The following is a 23,266-nucleotide window of genomic DNA, read 5'->3' on the forward strand; positions in this document are numbered from 1 at the left end:
GATCACTTGAGCCCAGAAGGTTGAGGTTGCAGTGAGCTATGATCGTGCCACTGCACTCCAGCCTGGGTAACAGAGCAAGACCCTGTCTCAAAAAAACAATTTGTTTTTACAGTTGGTATAGGTCTTTCTATATAAAAGAGGCACTCATAATGACCTCACCAAAGTTTCCAGAACCTCTCATTTCACCCCAACACCAGAGGAAACAGGGCTAAGAAATGAAAGAACCCAGAAAGAAGTATTCACTTGGCTGATGCCAGCTGAGTGGGAAATACATGGAAGGCTCGGCAGAGTGACAGGCAGATGGGCTGCTCTTACCACCTGCCCCTGCCTCACGGTGGAGAAGGTCAAGGAGCTGGGTGAGACCCTCTAGCTGAGTGGTTCTCAACCCAGGCCTCACATTGGCATCACCTAGGAAGCTTTAGAAAAGTGCGGATACCTGAGTCCTACCCCAGAAATTCTGCTGTCATCAGTCTGGGGCGTAGCTAAACATGGGTCTTTTTAAAATCCCCCCTACATGATTTCAGTGTGCAGCCCCCATCAGGAGCCTCTGCTAGAGCTGCCATCACAGCCTCTCCAGCATGCCTTTATTCTGGCATTTTCCATTTCTTCTTACTCCAGGGAGAAGGCTTTGGTGATTAATTCCCAAGCAAAACCATTCATTACTCCTTAATAAGATGAATTTCTATCACCAACAATAAGTCACCGTGTCTCTGCCTCCCTTCCGCTCCTGAGAAATCTCTGTGTGTCACCCCTTTCTTCTCTTCAAACTCGTTTATACAGCCATCCTGGCCATCATAAGGTTGTTGTTTTGTTTTGGGTTATTTTTAGGGGGTGGCATGGGGAGGGGGTCATTGGGGAGGCGGCTAATGGCTAATACATCAAATTTAACCCAAGCAGATGTTGCAGAACTGGGAGGTTTGAGGCACTTGAGGAAGTCTTTCCAGGGCCTGGCTCTGAGCAGGACTCCCCTAGAGGTCCCTGGGGAGCCTTGGGCTGGCGTTTGTGCTTGTAAAGTCCAGGGAAGAAACCATCTCTCATGCCTTTCCCTTAGGGGTTGTGTGATATCCATCCAGCTGTAAGTCAAAGTTACTTCCCCTTTGTTTTATGTTCCATCTTGATTTTAAACTATTATTACATCTGTTAGAGAGTACACTGTGCCTCCCAAAATGGATATGTTGAAGTCCTAATCCCCGCTACCTCCGAATGTGACCTTATCTGGAAATAGGCAGATATAACGAGTTAAATTAAAATATGGTCATACTGGAGTAGGGTGGGCTTTTAGTCCAGAGTAACTCATGTCCTTATAAGAAGACGGCCTTGTGAAGATGGAGGGTTGGAGTTGCCCAGCTGCGAGCCAAGAAACCCCAGGGATTGCCAGAAACTCCAGCGGCCAAGAGAGGGGCAGCAAACAGATTCTCCCCCGGAACCCCTCAAGAGAGCACAGCCCTGCAAACCCCTTGATTTGATACTTTCAGCCCCAGAACTGTGAGATAATAAATTTCTGTTGTTTTAAGCCACCCAGTTATAGTTTGTGTACTTTGTTACAGGAAATACAACACCCACGTTTGTTTGTTTAAAAAAGGCAGGAAATTGTGGTAGTTGAAAGCACAAGCTTTGGAGACCAGTAGAGCTGGGCTGCGCTCCCTCCTTGGCACTGACTGGCTCTGTGGCCTGGGTAAATAACTTGACACTTCTGAGCCTCAGTTTTTTCACCTGTGGAATGGGGATAATAGAATTCTACATAGTGGAGCTGCTATGAGACTTGACATAGATGACATCTGAGAACGACTCACCCAGGGCCTGGTACTCATAGCCCTGAAAAGCATTGGGCAAAGACCGGGCTTTGGGCAGGGAATCGGGAACATGAAGTCCACCTGTGCAGAGGCACTTGGCTTAGGCCCAGGCCCCAGGTGGCGGGTGTCCATCTGGATAGTGGAAGGCAGAGGTCGGGCCAAGTTCCTGCCTTCCTGAGATGCTGTCAGGGTGGAGGAGATGATGTGTGGAAGTCCTTGGAGTGAGCTGCCACGTTAGCACCAAATCACCAGCATGATCGCTCCTTCCATTCGTAACTGACGATTTTATAGTCTCAACAAGACAGTTTTCAGTGCGAGGCGGAGAGCCGCGTGCTGGGCCTCAGTTCACACCCCAGGCATCTGGCTGTCACGCAGCCACAGCAAACCTATTCGCTTGGGTCTTACTGCTTAATTATTGCAACTGGCACGGCTTCGGGTACCTTGAGAGCCCTTGGACATGTACCATACGTTCTGGGCAGGAAGCTCTCCTGGCGTGAGGATGCTGCTTGTCACTCCAGCAGCTCCCCTCTGTTAAGTGGTGGATCCTCTCCAAATGCGCAGCCCCAAATGCACAGGAAGCAAAAGCTTGGCACTCGGAGCTGCCAGTGCCTTGCTCACGCAGGACCGCTTGTCAGCCAGGCCGTCCAGCATTTGTCACCGGTGGTGGTTCTCGGCCTGGCAATGGGAAGAGGCAGGCGGGTGGTGAGCCAGGGAGCCAGTCTCATGTTTCACATTCTGGGAAGACAGATTTGTACAAAATAGATCGAATCCAACAGTCCTCCATCCCCTAGATCCGAGTGAAGAGCACGTCCTGTGCCCATGCAGGTTGGCTCTTGGTATAGAGCCAAGGAGAGCTTGACTCCTTCAATCAACCAACCTATATTTATTGAGCATCTACTGTGTGCCAGGGGCTGTGCTCAGCCCTGGTGACGCAGAAATGGGGAAGAATAGGGGGACCTCAGGAAGCACTGCATGCTCAGGCAGGGACAGCAAGATCAGGATCTGGGATGGCGAGTCGGCCACCGAGGAGGTCAGGCGGGGATGAGTGTCCCTGAGCCTCGTATGCCCAAGGAGGAGCCTCTGACAGAGTATCCTGCAGCAGGGCATGGGAGGGGGCCGCTCCAGTCTATTAATGATACTTAGTTCAGCAAGTTTTTACCAAGCCTCTACTATGGGCTGGGCATAGTAGAGGCTTGGTAAAAACTTGGGTTTCATTGATGAATGTTTAAAAGATCTCAGCCTCACTGAACTTATATAAAGACCTCAGAGAATCCAAAATCTGCAAACTGAATACATTCTAGTCCCCCTTGATCTGAGAATATTCCAGGGAAACTGGGCCTCTACGAAACCCAGCTTCTGCCTCACAGATTGGCCACGAGGCAAAAGACTTGGGCTGCCAGTGGCTTAGGACATCTTAACTGCCAGCTTCCCTTCTCTGCCAGCAGCATGGGGGTTGGTCAGAGGTAGAAGGAATGGGGGTCAAGTGTCAATCATGGTATCCTGGAGTATTTCCAAATGCCTGATGCCAGGAAGTCTTGGCCTCAATTATTTTCTAAGGGACTAGGACGATATCTTGACTTCTGCAATTCCTAGTGTGGCACGAAGGGTCAGTACAATACACCCTCTCTTTCACAGAGCCTGGTCACCTAAACTGGAGTCCATAGACCATCCTAGAACTTTCTGCTGAAGAGCTGCCATCAAGCACAGACCACATAGGCCTATTGCATGAGAGAATCCAGCTTGTGCCGGTAGCCTCCTGGAGAGATCGGAGGGGCTGCTGAGTGGCCAGACACTGAGAGAACCTGCAGGATTTTCTCTGGAAGGATGAACTGGCAGTGGCTGGGCTGGAGGCACAGGGAGATGAGGACAGCACCCATCAGGCAGGGCCCTGCTGGCCTGTCTGGGTTTGCATTTCACATCCCTGTGCTGAGGTATTTGTAGAGGAGGCACTTTCTGAAGGAAGAGGAGTAAGGCCTTTATCTTCAGGTGTGACCAGAGAAATATTTCTCCCCTAGGAGAAGACAGGGAAAGCAAAAGGCAAATGAAATTTCAGAAGTGAATCAGGAATGAAAGACCAAGAATCTAGCTCAAGATATGTCAACTTGGATATCTGGGGCCAAATAATGAATTCTTTGTTGGAGAAGGCTGTCCTGTGTACTGTAGGAAGTTTAGCAGCATCTCTGGCCTCTGCCTACCAGATGCCAGTAGCACCCCCAACCCTCACCAAGGTTTGCAGCCAAAAATGTCTCCAGATATTGCCAAATGTCCCCTAGGGTCAAAATCACCCATGGCTGATCTAGCTGTTTCCTTGAGCAATCTTCCCCAGTATCTGTTTGACCAACTTCTAGCATGGCTGCTTTGTCTCAGCCCAGGATTTTCTAGGTTTTAGCAGCAAAACTCCCATAGCCCCTCAGTCCTGGGCAAGCAGGGACAGTCAGTCACTCTACCAACCCCTCTGCCCTCTGTGTGAGCCCTTTGATCAATGCCCAGCCTGTCCCGCCTCACCAGCACACGCAGCCGCTTTCATTCTGCTCGCCTTCCTGTCCTCCGCAGCACTCTCCCCCGAGCAGCCTGTTGAATTTAGAGGATTGTTGACTGTCTGCCCTCTCTCTCCATTTAAATTCCCTCAAGGTGGGACCATTGTCTGCTTTCTTTGCCAATCTGCCCCGCCTGCCCAGAAAAGTGCCTGGCACAAGGCAGATTTGTAACAAATGTTGTGTGAAGGACCAGGACTCCAGAAACATTATGGACTTCTGTGACCTTTACGACTTCTCCACTGTTGCTTATTTTCATTTTCCCAGCATGTTCTCTGGCAGTGACCAAGGAAACTCTTCCCACAGACAGGACCTGTGGGTGTGTCTTTGGGGACAGATGAGACCCTGTGTCTCTTTGCTGCCAGTCAGGGAGTGGTGGGGGAAGGAGACCCAAGGAGTGAGCAGCCTGGAATCTGGAGAAAGGAGGCAGGGTCTGATATGAGGAAGGGGGCCTGGGGCCTTCAATGAGAAGCCACCAGCTACGATGATGTTTCCAGAGCCCACCCTCAGCACCATGGGGCAGGTGCGTATCCAAGGCTCTGGCAGTGTGTGTGGCACATAACATCAACAAATATTTCCTAGGTTGAGCATTTACAAGAAAACATAAGACCTTTTGTGGTTAAGAGCTTGGGCTTTGGGGTCAGGCAGCGTTGAGTTCAAATGCAGGCACTGCCAGTTTATAGTTGCCTGACCTTGAGCAAACTCCTTCCCCTCTCTACGTCCTCACACCCTCATCTGTCAGATGGAAATAAGACTGATACTCCCCTCATAGGCATTACTGCCTTACTGTTATGAGGGTTAAATCAGATTACGAATGCAAATCCCTTAGCCTGGTGTATGGCACAAAATGAACACTGTGTATGTGGGGGCTAATAGATTTCTTCCCAGGAGGGAAACTAGAGATACTGTATTTATCGTCAAATACTACATAACAAGGCATCCTAAAACTTAGTGGCTTGAAAACAGCAATAATAATTTATTTACGTCTCTTACAGTTTCTGTGGACCAGAAATTCAGGAGTGGCTGGGCTGGGGACTGTGGCTCAGGGTCTCTCACAAAGTTCAATCAGATGTCAGCCAGGGCCGTGATCTCATCTGAAGGCTTGATCAGGACTGAGGATCCTCTTCCAGCCTCACCTGTGTGGCTGACAAGCTGATGCTGGCCTTTAGCAAGAAGCCTCCATGCTCTCAATATCAGCTTCTGCACAGGGCTATTCGAGAATTCACAGAATATTTTGGCTGACTTCCCTCTGAACAAGTGATCCACAAAACAAGGTGGAAGCCTCAATGCCTTTCCTGCCCAGCCTTGGAAGTCACATATCGTCAGCTCTGCCACATCAGCTGGCCTCACAGACCAACCCTGATGCAGCGTGGGAAGAGACCATATGAGGTGCAAAAATCAAGGGTCACTGGGGGCTATCTTGGAGGTTTTCTATCACCTGAAATTTGATCTTGAAATGGGGACTTGCTACACTTAGACCCTAACACTTAGACCTTAACAACCATGTTGCATTTCTGCCTCCATCTGCTCATCTGTAAAATGAAGCGCATTGCTGAGCACAGTTTTACTAGTTCATTCAAGCATCTGTTTCCCAAGTTAGTCTGCAAGCTGCTTAAGGATAAGGACTGCAGCTTCTTTATATCTCTATCTCTATCCTCACAACATCATCTCTATCCTCTCAATGCCTTGGTGCATGTTCAACGGATGAATGGAAAGATTGGATGCTCTTTGGCAGGGACCTACAGTTTCTACTTCATCCCTGAGTTCTAATGAGCCAAAGCCCAGGCAGCTCCAGAAGCTCCAGTGTTTGACACACAGCCCCACACAGGCGGAGGTTCTAGAGCTGTATGGGTACGGATGCAGCTCCAGGGGTCTGCAGCCTGCCAGAAGGGGGGCGTGAAGACAGAACTGTACCTCCCAATCCCTCCTGACCTGACTCACATCAGCCACCAAGCTTGGGTGGACAAGGTATTCCTCAGTATTAGGTTTAATCTCAGACATTAGGATTTTGGGTGATTTTTCTTTTAGGCTTTTCTATGTATTTCAGATTTACCACAATGAATGTGCGTGTTTAGTGCAGAGAGAAAAATAAGAAAAAATAGAAATCTCAGTAAGCTGTTGTAATTTTCACGCTGGTTTGCTCAAGCAGAGTTCCAGGTCCGGCTCTTCTGCAGGATACATTCACCGAGGGGTCACCTCCCCTGAGTTTCCTCACTGTTTATTCAGGAACACAATGACTAATCTGTAAAATGGGAAAGTTAACCTTTACTTTCTTCTCATTTTGCACAGAATTGTTTGCAATAATTAGTGAGACATTGATGGACAGATGGTTGAGATCTGGGGAGAAGACACTGGAAGGCCAGATGGCCAGTGACGAAGGAGGAGAGAATGGGATTGTTATCAGGATAACACTGACCACCCCCAAAATTGCACTGTGCCTCCACTGCCTGAATAATTACACCCATTCTCCTTAATGGATTCTGCCAGAGGGGACCTGCCTTTGAAGGTTCACATTTAATTGTTATTATCATTATTACTATAATTAGCATAATGTAATGGATTCTGGACTTCATGCATTGCCTCCATATAACAGCAAAGTTCCTGGCAGCCAGCTGGTGTAGAGGACAGAAATTCCACTTTTTCTTCAGAAGCCACTGAGAATGTATTGACACCACTGAAATCCTCAGACTCACTAGGCCTGGCTTTAATAAGCATTTCCCCCTGTTTCTTTTTTTTGCTCCCTCTCCAGAAACAGCTTCTCAGTGAAAATTGTCATGACAACCTGGAGAGGAAACGCTCTGCGGCAAGCCGAGCGTGGGGACTGAGGGTCGGCGTCACAGTGAGAGAGCCGTGATGGAGGACGGGGTCACCCTGCTTGCCCAACGCAGGGAGCTCCGTCATACAGAATCCCAGTGAGTTCTGGAGGTCACGCTCTGTTTTATAAATGAAAAGCTGGGGCAGGGGCCTTGCCACACGGACACTCCTCGGGCCTCGCAAGCTCCTGTGGGTGACCAGGCTGCTCCCCACCCCCGCCGTGGGCTGTTGCTACCCTGCACATCCCTCGGGTGGGCAGTGGTGCTTGAAACGCCAGCTCGCACCCTTCCTGCCCAGTGGCTTGATGGCTTCATTGTGCTAACCACCCAGGCAAGCTTGCATGAGGAAAAGAGGAGCATCTCCCCTTAGATTCTTCCCGCCCGGAGCCGGGGACAGCAGGTTGTTTATCACGGAAGGGCTGGGAAGAGCTTTATCAGAAAGGCCTTGGGGACTCTTTCTGTGTGGCATGGAACAGAGAGTGCCTGCCCACCCCAGGCAGCCAGATGCAGCCCCTGCCTGCTTCCCCCTCCCTGGCTGTGTGCGTTCCAGAAAACCACCTGACCTCCAGATTCTCTCTTGTCCGGTGGAGATTCTCCTGCCCAAAGGCAGGCGCTCTCCAAGGTCCCTCTCCCCAGAAGAGCCACGATCCCGGGAAGCCGGCTAGTGCAGAGAAAAGAATCGCACCTCGTTGTCAGAACAACCCCAGCTCTGCCACCTACACCTTGTGTGACCTTGGGCAAGTCACAGAAACTTCTCGGATGCACAATCTCGTCACGCTCCTAGTTTCCAGGCCCACACACCTGAGGGTCAATGTCCCTTATTGCACCCCCACCCCATACCGACTCCATCAGCAAGTCCTGTTTGTTCTTGCCCCAAGTATCTCTCCTGTCTGCCCATTCCCTGCGTCTCCCCTGTCACCACCCCAGGCCAGTCCCCGTTACCCGCACCTGGAGGTCTGCACCAGCTCCACCTGCACTCCGGCGTCCACTCTCGCCCCCATTGCTGTGATCTCCACACAACCACCAGCGGCCTTGAGAGCACAGCGAGGCCGCGAGGCTGTGCAGAGCCCCTCAGTGAGCCGGACCGCGCTCACAGTTCAGTGGGCCGTCTGCTAGAGGCTTTCCGCGGTTCATTCCTTCTCCCAACACAACCCTGAAGGTAAGATGTCTATTATCACACCGTCCAACTTTACAGTGAGGAAACGCAGGTCCAGAAAGGTGAAGGCTCTGCCCCAATCACAGACTAGTGAGGGGCAGAGCCCGGATTCGGACCCAGGCAGTCGGACCCTAAGTTCATACCCTGGGCCTCACGCTGGATTGTTCCAGATCCTACACCAGCTCCCGCAGGTCCTCTCCAGTGTCAGCCCTCACCAGGCTCCCCCCGCCCATTGTGCTCCACGCACCCCGCCTCCCTCTGCAGACAGGGCACATGCGCACCTCCAGACCTTTGGCATCTCCCCTCCCCTTGCCACCTGGCTGAATTCTCCCCTTCACCCCTCTGAGCCTCCGTCCTCCTCAAGGACACCCCGGCCTCCTGATCTAGAGGATGGAGCACAGCCACAGATAGAGGCAGCTGCTGGTCTCCCCAGTTGGTCTATATGACCCGGGAAGTCATGTCCAGGTCTGTGTCCTCTGCCATCGTGTATGCTGGCAACGCATGATACCAGCACACAGGAGGGGAAGTCAGTATCCTCGTGATGGGCAGAATGGATGAGCATCCATGCAGAGGTGCTGGGAGGCCAGCCCGTGGCCCAAATGAGAGCTTGGTGATCTACCTCTGCCCCATGGAGGGGGCACCTGCCAGTCAATCTGGAGAGGGGCGTGTGCTGGCGAAAGAGGGTGCCACTGAGCTAAAGCCCTGGTAGGAGGGTGGAGGAGAGGGAAAGCACTCAAGAAGGACTTCTGAGTGGGCGATACACTAGAAGTGGGGAGTGAGGAGACTGGAGCATCCAAGATGGCGTCCGGGTGGCAGGCTGGTGTGCTGGGATGGAAATGAAGAGAAGACACTGGGCTGCCCTCAGAAGGGGTGGCGGCTGGGAAAAGGAAAAGCAGTCAGCTCTAAGTACTTAAAGTATCTGGCAATTTATAGCAAGTGTCATTAAAGGGGAAAAAGTTGTGAGGAGAAGAATGTTTTTGGAATTTGTGATCTCCACACAGGCTGAGGCATTTCTCCTTGAGGTGCCTGCTCTGGCCGCCTGAGCAGGCCCCGACTCGCAGAAGATGGAGGAGACATCGAAATGCTCTCTCTTCTTCCTAAAATGCATAGGTATTTTACCCAGATTGATTTCATTACTCCTAAAGTTAAATTAGGGGTATTTTGTTGAGAGTCACCAGTGAGTTCTGAGGAGGGCTCTGGAAGGGGAAATAAGAACGAGAAGAGGCTCTGTTGGTGACCCCTGCCCCCGCCCCACTCTGGGAAGGGGTTCAGGGAAGAGAAGAGCAAAGAGGGAGGCTGAGAACCAGGCGGGTACCGGCCAGGAGGAAGCCGCCTCTTGCCTTGGACCTAGGCATTCGGGATCAGAGCTGCAGGCATTGTGCTGTGCGGCCAGCTGTTTCAGAGGATGAGAACTTCCTGACCTTAACCTTGCCCTGCTGTTAAAACGCAGTAATAACTAGCTGGCCCACACCTGCCCCTGGAGCCTGGCTGTCACTACTTTCTGTTTGGGGTAGAGGACAATCTGGCGTGTCTTCTAGGCTCAGCGTCAACACACACCATCCAGTGTATATTTTAGTACCGTCTTTACAGGCCTGACTCAGGGCAGGGGAAGTCGTCGGGAAAAACCACGCTCACGGCTCTGCCATTCTCTCCGTGCGTGGAGACATCAGCTACCTTCACTGGGCCTGAGACATTCATCTCCCCCATAAGCTTAGATCAGAAAGGCCATCTTGCAACTGCTTTTTTTAAAAAGAGTTGGGCTCTTTTTAAATTTTAAAAAAAGTTAAACATTTTAAACAATGAAATCTTATGTGTAATAACAGTGTAAAAAGCAGATCAGGGTGAAACATACTGCTGATCAGGGGCTGGGCAGGGCCGAGCCCTCCTGTCCCCTTCCCCTGCCCCACCCTGCCTTGCTCCAAAGAACTTCCAGGGCCAGAGGAGCCCAGTTCAAAACCCTCTGAATGAGGTGCTTGCTAAGAACATCCTGCAGCTCCCAGTGACTTCCCAAGAGAGCTTTCTCGGGGCTCCAGGTTTCTGCCTGGACTCCCTGGGGGCATGCCTGGGAAACCCACAGCAGGGGCCCCAGTCCATGGTCCCAGAGGTGTGAAGGCATCTGCTTCACCTTCCATGCCGGCCTCCCAGGAGACGAGGAATTCAGTCCCACGTTCGGGCAACCATTGCTCGGCATTAGCAGCCATCTGCAAGTTGACACTGGAGCTCCAGTCAAGTGGTGTGACATGCCGCCCCTGCCGATGTGGTGCTCTATGCCGCTTAAACCCAGGAGCTGTCTGCATGTGAGGTCCGATAAATGAGTGTTTCCTTTAACAAGTCTTAAGCCAGGCCCTGAAGCTAAATCGCAGAGTGAGTATCTTCCTTGAGCCCGTCACCCCACAACATTCACGAATAAGAGCCCCTGCGGAGAAGCAGGCTATGCAGTCAGATAGACATAAGTCAAACCCCCCAGCCTGTGTTCTCACTTGTGAAATGGGAAAGATCACAATAGTGATACCCGAGCTGTTGTCTGGAGAAGATGAGAGAGTGTCTGCACAGCTCACACCATCCTCTGCACCGCAGCTAACACTGTTAGCACCATCACATGGGCCCTCTGCAAAGAGCAGTCCTCCTCGTGAGAAATCATACACTGAACCAGACCCCAGGGCCAGTTCCCAAACTGGGTCTCATACCTATCTGTCTGTTTTGAATACCAGATATTCTAAATACAACATCATTAATATAATCTGAGGTACTAGATGATGTTATCCGCCTGCCTGCAGAGGATTTACTTTTGCTTTTGGCAGCCATTAAGCCAGGGGCAGATTGTCTTAGGCCAGACTGGATAAGCTGATTCAAAGCTGGTTTCGGTCTTTGTGAAGATGGGTCCATTTCTGGTTCAGGGTTTTGCCTGGGGGTATCCCCTCTGCTGCCCCACCTGAAAGTCTGGAGTGCTTGCCTGGCCCCCTCCAGCATAGCAGGGCCTGAACACTGAGGTGTGTTTCCTCAGCCCTGTGAGACTGCCCAAAGTTCTTCTCAGCTTCTCAGCCCCTCCACCGACACTCTGAATTGGCAAATGCCCCAAGGGGGAAAGTGGACCTGAATGTCCGGCACCCTCTCTGTGATCCCCTTCTCCTCTTGATTTTGGTTCCTCAAGTCCTCACTGCCTTGGGAGCACTCTGATACCCTCAGCAGAGTTTCCAAAATATTTTATGCAGTTTTTCTAGTTGTTCTCAAGGGGAGGGTTAGTTGGAGAAGAACACCGTAGTCGACCATCTTGGAAGTGACCGTTCCTATTTTACTTTAATGCTCATTTCGATATTTTAAAAAAAAAATTATTATATTTTCCTGTATGTCTTCTTCATTTGGGCTGCCATAACAAAAATACCATAAACGAGGTGGCTTATAAACAACAAACATTTGTTTCTCACAGTTCTGGAGGCTGGGAAGTTCAAGATCAAGCCACTAGCAGTGTCTGGTGAGGGCCTCTTCCTCATAGATGGCACCTTCCATATGTCCTCACATGGTGGTAGGCACTGGCTAGCTCTCTGCAGTCTCTTTTCGAAGGGTACTAGTCCCATTCATGAGGGCTGTGTCCTCATGACCTGATCACCTCTCAGAAGGCCCCATCTGCTGATACCATCACCTGGGGTGTTAGGATTTTGCATATGAATTGGGGTAGGGCACAAACATTCAGACCTTAGTGCTATGCTTCATTGATTTAAGGAAGGTCTCATTGGGATGTTGGGGTTAGCAAAGATCTATGTCTTCCATGCTAGTTTAGGAGTGCATTCTTAGGAGGCAGAATGGCAGAATGGGAGGAGGGTCTCCAGTCATGGATGCTGGTGGCCCATTGTTATAAACCATAGGGCAAGGTCAATGAGGGCACATTGCCTGGTGGTTTCCTCCAGCTGAGTTCAGAAGGCATTTTTCCTCAGCAAGTCCGCAAACTAGTTTGATCAATAACTTTTCCTCCAAGTAGTACAGTTTGGAAATGAGGTAAGAGAGCCATCTCCTGGTAAAAAATATGGCAGTGTGTGAGGGAGGCCCGCAGCGACTCCAGCACTGTTTGGAGCCCTGTGGGTCCCTGGGAAGTCTGGGGTTTGGGAAGGTGCCCAGAGTGAGTGGATTCCTGGCCCTGTGTTCACCCAATCTTCAACAAGCGCAGCTCCTGTTTCATCTGTTTTATATACTGGGTTCCTAAGAGAAGTTTTCCACCATTGTGGAATTTCAGAAGTTGCTCCACCATCAGATAAATTGGAAAACCATCCCATCGAGCTCAACTGCTTCATTTTATAAACCAAAGTCCCCGGAGGTAAAATGACTTTCCCAAGGTCATGCAAATGATTCATGGTGAAAACAGGACAAAACAGTCTGACCTCCATCCAGCGCTCTTCCTACCACCCCACACTGTCTTTTGGAGATGCAATTTCCTAGAAGATCTTTATTTTAGAACAACACTTCTTTTAAAGAGCACTGCTCTGTGCTTTTGTGTAGAGCTGCATGGACTTTTCCCACAAACTTCCCCAGAGGACACGGAACAAACAGGGCTGTTGACACTTTGCTGCTGGGAGGTCAAAGGCCCACCAGAGGAGCTCAGTGCCCTGCCAGGGGCCTGTCCTGGCTCTCCTGCTCACCCTGTGACGTTGACTCATCCTGCCACCTCGAGGGTCTCTGTTTCTTCCTTTGTAACATGAGAAAACCAGAAAGCCTAAGATCTTCACATCCTGTGGGAAACACTTCGGGGGAAACCCCCATGTGGCTGGAGTCACCCTGACACCACCACATAATGATTCATCCTTCTCTTGGGAAGCCAATGAGATCAACAAGCCAAGAATATGGGCTCTTTGCAAGGGAGGAGTGATGTCTCTGCATCAAGGGAGAAGAAATACTACACCAGCAAATCCATGCTTAAAGATTCCCCCATTCCCTCTTTAGGAATCATTTATATTGCTGGGCACAGTGGCTCACGCTTGTAATCCCAGCACTTTGGGAGGCTGAGGCGGGTGGATCACCTGAGGTCAGGAGTTCGAGACCAGCCTGGCCAACATGGTGAAATTCCGTCTCTACTGAAAATACAAAAATTAGCCAGGCGTGGTAGCAGGCGCCTGTAATCCCAGCTACTTTGGAGGCTGAGGCAGGAGAATTGCTTGAACCTGGGAGGTGGAGGTTGCAGTGAGCCAAGATCATGCCACTGCACTCCAGTCTGGGCAACAGAGTGAGACTCCGTCTCAAAAAAAAAAAAAAAAGGAATCATTTATATTTGCTCTTTTGACAATGTCTCTATCAGTGAATTGGAGAGAAACTCATCCCTGTGGCTGATTAAGATAAAATAACGTTATGATGAGCTGTCACTAGGGACCTACAATTCTTCCCTGGGGAAAAGGTCACACAAACACACACACATTCTCTCTCTCTCTCTCTCTTTTGCTAGAACGGGCTGGAACTGTTCTTGCCAAGACTGGGCTGAGATGCACCAGTAAATCTGATGTGTCCACCCTCATCTCTACAGGATCAGCACCAGCTCCGGGGCCCAGGACTGCTTGGCTCATTGAAGAATCCCGCCATGCAGGTACGACCTGGATAGTACTTGACATTGCATGTAGTGGGGAAAAATAAAAAGGAACATGAAACCTATTGGCTGGTCTTTTATGTCCTCTAATTCCCATCTCATTGGAGTAAAATGAACCAAAGTACCATCTGGTACAGGAAAGTGAAGTTGCCCTGTGTCTGTCAGACCCTAAAACACACCTGACTGGGTTTACTGACTGGGGGCTAGATGGATAGCTGCTCCATCAATTGAGAAGAGAATAAAACTATAGCTCCCAATACAGAGATATGTTTAAAGAACTACAAATAAACTCCTCAGATTTGGCAAGGAGTTGTATGTCAATCTAGGATTAATGAGCAATGGCCGTGCAATAAATGGCCACCAGCCATCATCCTCAACCCCCACCCCCGTCAGCACTGAAGGCCACACGGTCACCTGAGTTCAAAAGCTGTGTAAAGAGCATGAGCTTTGGGGCCAGGCCTGACTTCAAATCCTGGCTCTTTCACTAACGACCGTGTAACTCAGGCTCTCTGACCCTCAGGTTTTTTCTTTTTTTTTTTTTTTTTGAGACTAAGTCTCCCCCTGTCACCTAGGCTGGAGTCCAGTGGCACAATCTCAGCTCACTGCAACCTCCGCCTCCCAGATTCAAGCAATTCTCCTGGGTTCACACCATTCTCCTGTCTCAGCCTCCCGAGTAGCTGAGACTACAGGCACATGCCACCACACCCGGCTAATTTTTGTATTTTTAGTAGAGACAGAGTTTCGCCATATTGGTCAGGCTGGTCTCGAACTCCTGGCCTCAGGTGATCCACCTGCCTCAGCCTCCCAAAGTGCTGGGATTACAGGTGTGAGCCACCACACCCGACCAGCTTTCTTATCTGTAAAATGGGGAGAGTAATGCCTTCCTCATTGACATCAACGAGGCTGGGTGTGGTGGCTCACACCTGTAACCCCAGCACTTTGGGAGGCAGAGGCAGGTGGATCATCTGAGGTCGGGAGTTCGAGACCAGCCTGGCCAGCATGGCAAAACCCCGTCTCTACTAAAAATACAAAAATTAGCCAGGCGTGGTGGCAGGTGCCTGTAATCCCAGCTACTCAGGAGGCTGAGGCACAGAGAATCACTTGAACCCAGGAGGCGGAGGTTGCAGTGAGCCAAGATCACACCATTGCACTCCAGACTAGATGACAGAGTGAGACTCTGTCTCAAAAAAAAAAAAAAAAAAAAAAAAGAAAGAAAAAGTAAAGGAAGCAAGGACATTTCGAAAGCATCAAGTGTTCAGAATGTGGACAGCCTGTCATTTGTCACCATTAGAGACAGCACCTTCCACCTGTCCCATCACTGAACCTACAATGGGGCTCTGCACACACAAAGGTACTACCTTGTTGAAATTTCTATTGCATTTTGAAGTTGAATGGGGCTCAAAGAGCAAAGAGACTACTTTCCCATGGCTTAGAAAGACCAGAGGACAGGATACACATAGGATGACACAACGCCTGAACCCACTTCAGTGAAAAGGAGTGCAATTTTTTACAGTATTAAAACTCCATCTGGGTGTGGTGGCTCACACCTATAATCCCAGCACTTTGGGAGGCTGAGGTGGGGCAGATCTGCTGAGGTCAGGAGTTCGAGACTAGCCTGGCCAACATGGTGAAACCCCGGAATGGGTTTTTTGAAAATTTAAAATATTCTCTACTAAAAATACAAAAAATCAGCCAGGCGTGGTGGTGTGTGCCTGTAATCCCAGCTACTTGGGAGGCTAAGGCAGGAGAATCACTTGAACCTGGGAGGTAGAGGTTGCAGTGAGCTGAGATCGCACCATTGCACTCCAGCCTGGACGGCAGAGCAAGACTCTGTCAAAAACACAAACAAACAAACAAACAAAAACCTTCTCTTTTTGGTTTGTTTGCCAACAGACTTCGGCTTCTCGGGCAAAATCCTCATCAGTAACTTTGCTCAAGAAGCTGAAGTCTGTTGGCAAATAAACCAAAAGGAGGAGTTTTTGGAAGAACTAAAACACTGTGGCCAGCCATCAATGAGCAAAGTTTACTGAGATCATGTTCAAAAGCACCCACAACTCTAAACATCTCAATTAAACTTGAAGGAAAGGCTGGCATAAGGAGAGACACATTTCTCTTAAAACAGGTCACTGCTCCTCCATTCTAATTAAGCAACAAATAGAATCAGTTCTTATGTGCATTAGTGGTCTTTACAATGTAGCCCAAGGTAAGGACTGCAGAGAGTGTAATTATCCATAATTAGTCTCCCACTGTTGCCAGGACTTAAACCAGACAAACCCCAACACGCCTAGCAGTGTGCCGCAAGAGACGGCTGCTTACATGATGTGATCTGAGAAAGCCCCTGGTGAGTCTGTTTCGCATTGCTATAAGGGAATACTGAGGCTGGGTAATTTAGAAAGAAAAGAAGTTTATTTGGCTCATGGTTCTGCAGGCTGTGTACAAGCACGGCACTGGCATCTGCTCAGCTTCTGGTGAGGCCTCAGGAAGCTTACAATCATGATGGAAGGTGAAGAGGGAGCAGGCATGTCACATGGTGACAGGGGCACAAGACAGAGAGGTGAGGCGGTGCCAGGCTCCTGTCAACAACCAGCTGTCATGTGAATTAACAGAACAAGAACTCACTCATTACGGGGGACGGCACCAAGCCTTTCATGAGGAATCCACTCCATGACCCAAACACCTCCCACCAGGCCCCACCTCCAACATTGGGGATCACATTTTAACATGAGATTTTGACGGGAAAACATCCAAACTATATCAGCCGCACAGGCTAGCCTGCCCTCAAATATCTTCTGTCATAGTTGTGTTAGGCATAGCCCTAAGAAACCTATGTCGAATGTACCTAGGTTGCCAGAGAGGGATATGGGCCCACGATCACTAATCACAACCTTCGTACTGCCAGTCCACCTTAATCAGAAAGGAACTCTTCCAGGAAAACAGGGCAAAGACACTTTCTGATAGAGGTAGAAGAGTCAAGGAAAGATGCTAAAAAATGGGCCATTTTCTGGAATCCCCAGGCCTAGCAGGAGATGCTAGATGAAGCCCTGGTCTTTCCAAGTCAGACGGACCTGAGTTCCAATTCTGGCTCCACCACACACCTACCAGCTCTATGATATAGAGAAAAATACTTAACTTCTCTAAGTACAGATATCTGCAAAATGAAGCTATTTTCTTCATTTGTGTGGTATTGCAAGGATTCAGGGATATCATACAGAAGAGATACTAGAACAGTGCCTGGCACATAACAGATGCTCATTAACTATGAGTGTCTCTCCCTGTGGGCAGGAACCATGGGAGCTTCCCCTTTCTTGTAACCTCTTCAGTGTGGAAACTTCTCTGAGATCCTTCCAGCCTTGCCTTTGCTCTCCTTTCAGTGTCAGGTCTGGCAACATCTCAGGGCCAATTCTAGGAACTCCAGGCTAAGGTTGAGGCTGGAGGCCACTTTGCTCAAGGAGCTGAAGTCTGTTGGCAAATAAACCAAAAGGAGGAGTTTTTGGAAGAGCTAAAACACTGTGGCCAGCCATCAATGAGCAAAGTTTAGCTCAGGCACATGTCAGGACGTTTACATGTTTTCCTTCCTGAGGAGTTTCCAGAAGGGCAACTAGGAAGGCCATTAATGCAAAAGTCTTTTTTAAAAATTGTGTTAGAATTCTATTTACCTTTATGCTTAATTGCAAGACTTGAATTTATAAGATCTGAAGCAATGATGAGTTGTGAATTTTCTATTTGACCACGTGTCGATGTGGAAAGTCCTAATATCAGCAAACTTTAAGAAATCCCTGCTGTTCCTAAGCACCATACTTGGCACTAGGAAAACAGACAGATTTTAGATTAATCTATATCCTCGTGGAGTTTACGGCCTCTGTGGGAAAATGGAAATTACACATGAGAAGAATGAACAGGGTTTCACAGAGGAAAGCTTTGGGTGGCAAATGGAAAGTGCAGGCTGCGAGCCTAACGGGAGATTGACATGTGCCCTGGAGGGCTTAGAACTGGAGGAAATCCGATTGCTGAGGCAAACCGTAAATCAGTCAGGATGCAGAAAGTCTGCTTAGAGAGAGAGAATGGCTCCAAGGCCCAGAGACATCACCGTAATCTGACTGAAGATATTTATATCTAACGAAAGAATGTGTCAATCTGAAGAGCAGGTGGATTCCCAGAGCCTAGAAAAAACAAGAATCAGTGAGATGGAAGTGGTGACCACGAAGGCAGTGGTCCCACGGCGGGGCGCCTGCATCCCAGGGACGACCAAGAGGATCCTGCAGGTCACGGGACAAAACAGAACTTCTATTTATATCTCGCTTATCCCTTAAAATGTCTCTGTGACTTGTCCAGTGTAACTATGTAAGTCTATGACCAAGTCAAGCTCATTGTCAAAATCTATCCCTAATCATTCAATCTAGAACCTTAGTAAGCAGGTGCTCCCAATATCTGCCAAATGAGTTTAAGACATTTTTGACCAATTCTCCCTCTTCTAGAGAGGGTAACTGCTAGGAGTCTGAAAGAAATTAAGATTTAATGGAAATTCCTCATTGCCACCATGTCTTTCTTTCACCTGAGCCTCTTGGCTGGAGTTAACTTGTCACGCTACTATAGCCCAAATTTTATAACTCTTTGGTTGTTGTATAATCAAAAACTTTCAAGTGGTACAAAATGCTTGCTCTAAATCAGGGCTACAGGTTTGAAAAAATAAACCATTTAAAAGGAGTTCTAAGCCTTACCATCCTACACAAACCTGTTACTCTTAGTGTAATTGGTTACATGAGTCTGTGCAGCATCTCTTTAGGAGTTGACATGCACTGTATTAAACTCTTTGGCAAAAATGAAGCATGAAGTATTTTGGTTCAAATTGGGATTGCTATGCAAAATGCACAAACTTGGAAAATAAGATCTTCTTCCTGTGAGGTGCTGTTGATCTCATGAGGGGCAGCAGATGCCATTGTGAAGAGCATTCACTGCTGAGCTCGTGTGTGGCCTTAGGCAAGATATTCGAGTTCTCTGATTTCAGTTGCCTCATTAATAAAATCGGATTAAAAACAAGTTTCCCCACCTGGTTGCTGTGAAGATTGAAGGAAGTACTATCTATAAGCATTGCCTTTGGTATGTAGGTAAAGCTCAGGAATAATTTTTAAAAAATGTAAAGTTGCATGACATATGCATAAACATCTATTTCATAAATATCCTGTGACAAAGTGAGGGCTTGCAAAATAATGAAAGGAGACAATAGCAGATGGTTTTTCACTGATATGAAAAACCATCACAGAATTATAAGTTGGTCAGAGGAAAGAATGGTGAAGGCTTCAGTAAGGAGTAACCCAAATGTCTGAATAAAATTTGCAAAAACAATTTTCTTCCCAAGGACTGGAAGCGGCATGGACAGTTGGGCAATAAAAGAACAGCAGCAATTTTCTGCTCCATTTCTACAACAACAAAAACACGATGGTGGAAAACAATGCCAAGTGGAAATCCTCCTTCCTTGGGGATAGAAAAACACATCTCTCTTCTTTAAGAACTATAACCACAGATTGCAGCAACAAGACGCTACAGAGAAAAGCTTGGTTGGGTTGAGCCAACCGTATGTGGCAAATGATTAAAAAGATGGTTTCCCTCTGGGAGAGCAGAGGGCCAGTCACCAGGAGGAGCAAGAGGAACAAAGAGCTCTCATTCACATCCGCAATGCTGACGGGACGTGCGTTTTCCTCGGCAAACTGGCAAGCTCCCTGGAAAGGGAAGATTAATACGAGCAGGGAATACGAACTCTCTCCAGCAAACCGTGCCCATTGTCAGCCTGGGGAGAGTGCTGAGGAATGAATGGATGGTCATTGATCCTGGACTAGGAGGACTTGAATGAATTCCTTCCCCTGCTTCCCAACTCCTCCCACCTTGATTTAACTCACACGCAGCAATTCTCATTTATCCAATGTCCCTGGGCAAGAGCTAGTCCATGTGAATTCATTTTACCAAAAACTGAACTGATCTGTTTGAATTTCAGGTGTACGCTTAATTAAGCCTTCACTTTTTTTGGTAGAAATCTTTTAAAAATTAACGTCAAAGCTCTTTGCCCTCTGGAAGTACTGGGAACTTTACTGAGACGGCCCAGGAGGGAGCCCCGAGCGCGGAGTGCACATCCGGGTGCTCAGCCGCACCCCACGCTGTTGCTTTGCTCATTTATTTCTATTTATGAATCAAGGTTGTTAATGTGAACGTCATTAATGTAATGATACCTCTGTAGAGGCAGACAGGGTGGGAGACAAGCCTAAGGACGGACAGCGGGCTGTGCTTCTCCAGTATTCTCGTCCATGATGTCCAACCCTCCCACTCTGAACCGGGAGGCTGGTATTGGTCATTTCTGGGTCCTCTCTATCCGCCTACTCCTGCTCATCCAGACTCATGGTTTTCAATGCCATCTATATGTTCATGCCTTCCCTCAACAACAGACTTGTTTATACATCCACCTACTAGGAAGCTCCGTGAGGATGTTGAATCAGTAACTCAAGCGAAACAGCCCCAGACCCAGCCTTGCTCCAATTCCCCAGACCTCTTCCTCCCACTCTGCCGCATCCCAGCAAGGACAACTCCATTCTTCCAGTTGCTCAAGCCCAACAACTTGAAGTCATCCTTGACAGTTTTCTTTCCTCACTCCCTACCTCCAGGCCCTCAGTAAGTCCTGTAAGCTCCACCTGCAAAATACAGTCTACAGAGGCTGACTGCTTCTCACCTCCGCTGCTGCTCCCACTTCCGGCCACACTGCTACTGCTCTTTCCTGGATTACTGCAAAGCTTCCTGCCTGGCCTTTCAGCTTCTGGCCTTGTCTCCCTGCTCTCAACACAAAAATCAGTCATCCTTCTAATCACATCACTCTGCAAAGTCAAACTCCTGTCAGTGGCCTGCAAGGTCCAAGGGATCTGGGTCCTCATTCCTTCTCTGTCCTCATCTCCTCAGACTCTTCCCCTGAGCTCAATCGGCTTCATTCACCACCCAAGCTCCTTGTTGTTCTCACTCAGGGCCTTTGCACTTGCTACTTCCTCTGCCCACAATACTGTTCACCTGAATATACATGTGACTCCTCCCCCGACTTCAGGTCCTTACTCAAACATCGCTCTCGAGTGAGGCCTTACCTGGCTACTTTATTTAAACATTGACATGGTTTGTCTGTGTCCCCACCCAAATCTCATCTTGAATTCCCACGTGCTGTGGGAAGGACCCGGTGGGATGTAATTGAATCATGGGGGGCAGGTCTTGTGCTGTTCTCGTGATAGTGAATACACCTCATGAGACCTGATGGTTTTATAAGAAGGAGTTACCCTGCACAAGCTCTCTCTTTGCCTCCCACCATCCACATAAGATGCGACTTGCTTCTCCTTGCCTTCCATCATGATTGTGAGGCCTCCCCAGCCATGTGAAACTGTAAGTCTATTAAACCTCTTTCTTTTGTAAATTGCCTAGTCTCAGGTATGTCTTTATCAGCAGCGTGAAAACAGACTAAGACAAACATCCACCCACACCCACCCAATGCCCTCTTTCTCTCCTTATTGTATTTTAACATGTATCACTATCCTACATAAGATATCACATGCATGTATATATTTATCATTGTTTGCCTTTGCCAAGGAAAATGTAAGCACCATGAGAACAGGGAGTTTTTTTCTTTTTTTCTTTCTTTCTTTCTTTTTTTTTTTTTGAGATGGAGTCTCACTCTATTGCCAGCCTGGAGTGTAGTGGCACTATCTCAGCTCTCTGCAACCTCTGTCTCCTGGGTTCAAGTGATTCTCCTGCCTCAGCCTCCCTAGTAGCTGGGGTTACAGGCATGCACCACCAGCCTGCTAATTTTTATATTTTTAGTAGAGATGGGATTTCACCGTGTTGGCCAGGCTGGTCTCAAACTCCTGACCTCAAATAACCCACCTGCCTTGGCCTCCTAAAGTGCTGGAATTATAGGCATAAGCCACCACACCTGGCCAGTTTTTTCTATATTGTTCACTATTATATCCCCAGCCCCCAGAATAGTAGCTGCACATAATATGTCATCAATAAATGTTTGTCAAATGAATAATTTTTTTACTATAGTCATTAAGCCTGCATCTAGACATACAGGGTAGTGATTATAAACATGGATTTTAAAGTCACACAAATATAGATTCCAAAACCTGCTCTAACCCCATTTTAGCTGTGTGATCTTGGGCAAGGTATTAATACTCTTATCATTGTTAAAATAGGTACAATGATGTACGAAAGAGGAAGCAAAGCACTGAACACAGAACCTGGCAAGCGGTAATCATCTGGCGCGTCTGGGTGGTGTCTCCGCTGCTAACGCCTCAGTGCAGGTTTCCATCATCTGTTGCCTGTTGACCACGAAACTCCCAACTCATCCCTTTCACTCCAGCCTTCCTCAAACCCCAGTGTCTTCCACCCAATAGGACCAGAGTGATCCTCTGAACATAAAACTGATTGATAACAGATCATCCAAATGGACTAATAATTGACCAATTAATAATTGACAATCAAAAAATTCTCTCCTCCAAAAAAAAAAAGACAAGAAAACTGGCAAAAATTGTCAAAATCAACTCTTCTAGAACTCTGAAAGTTAACTACCAAAGGCTTGGAATAATCTGGGAAGCTTTTATTTAAGTAAAATGGCCGAGTCTTGGTATGAACAGCAAACTTTGTGGTGTTTCAACTTGCCTTATTCCTATCTCCCTATCTCCCACGCAGTGGTTCCCTAGAAAACTAACAATCACAGTAAAAGACAGCAGCCTGGTAGCTATCAGAGAGAAATGGAGTCAGGAGTCCTTTAAAGCCTCATTCCCATGGAATCATCAGTAGCTAGCCTCTCTAGTAGTTCCCTGGAAGACCCCATTTATAAGGTCATCTCTATTAGACCTGACTTAGAGCTCACCTAGTGCAAAAGGCTTTTCTCCAGGGGTGTTTGTAAAAACATAAAAATAAAAAAATTAGAGACTGTTGTTTAACTTTCTGGCTGGGTGCTTTGTGGCTGCCTAAGGCTGTGGATCACAGTTGGGCAGACAATAAGCTGATCAAAAACCGTAAAAGGAAAATCTGGGGAATGAGCTCTCCATAGGGTCTTAGACAAGCTTCACCCACTTTCTGGGCATCTAGAAGGTCATGGGCATGTGTAGGACTCTGCATGTGTTCAGGGCTGTGCACATGCTCAGAAAAGACCTAAGAAGGCCCAAAGAGCCCACTTCTGGCTGATCTTGGGGCTCTGTAAAACCAGAAAGTGAAAGCTAAGGCACAGTTTCAACTGCCTGGCTGAGTGTTGAAGGAGTGCCCAACGTGCAACACACAACAGCTTTCCAAGGACTGGGAGATTTACTGGTCACTGGTGTTCAAGGAAACCTGTCCATTCATTAACTGACCACTGAGCTGATTGAGCAGACAGCTCAGTG

General features: G+C 48.3%; 1 protein-coding gene and 1 long non-coding RNA gene across 2 annotated transcripts in view; one reads left to right on the forward strand and one right to left on the reverse strand.

The window, feature by feature from the left end:
* Positions 1-3,007: 3,007 nt before the first annotated feature.
* LOC129463778 (uncharacterized) overlaps positions 3,008-23,266 on the reverse strand; it is a 43,389-nt gene continuing 23,130 nt past the window's right edge. The window contains exon 5 of the mRNA XM_055244461.1: positions 3,008-3,804. Within this exon, the coding sequence (XP_055100436.1) occupies positions 3,423-3,804 (382 nt within the window). The 3' untranslated portion in view covers positions 3,008-3,422. The remainder of the gene's footprint in view (positions 3,805-23,266) is intronic.
* Positions 7,161-22,515, forward strand: LOC134732571 (uncharacterized). The gene is made up of 3 exons (XR_010115883.1): positions 7,161-8,299; positions 13,725-13,862; positions 22,076-22,515. It is a non-coding gene; the product is annotated as an uncharacterized lncRNA (long non-coding RNA).

The sequence above is a fragment of the Symphalangus syndactylus genome, chromosome 15 (assembly GCF_028878055.3).
Source record: "Symphalangus syndactylus isolate Jambi chromosome 15, NHGRI_mSymSyn1-v2.1_pri, whole genome shotgun sequence".
In the NCBI taxonomy this organism is placed as follows: Eukaryota; Metazoa; Chordata; class Mammalia; order Primates; family Hylobatidae; genus Symphalangus; species Symphalangus syndactylus.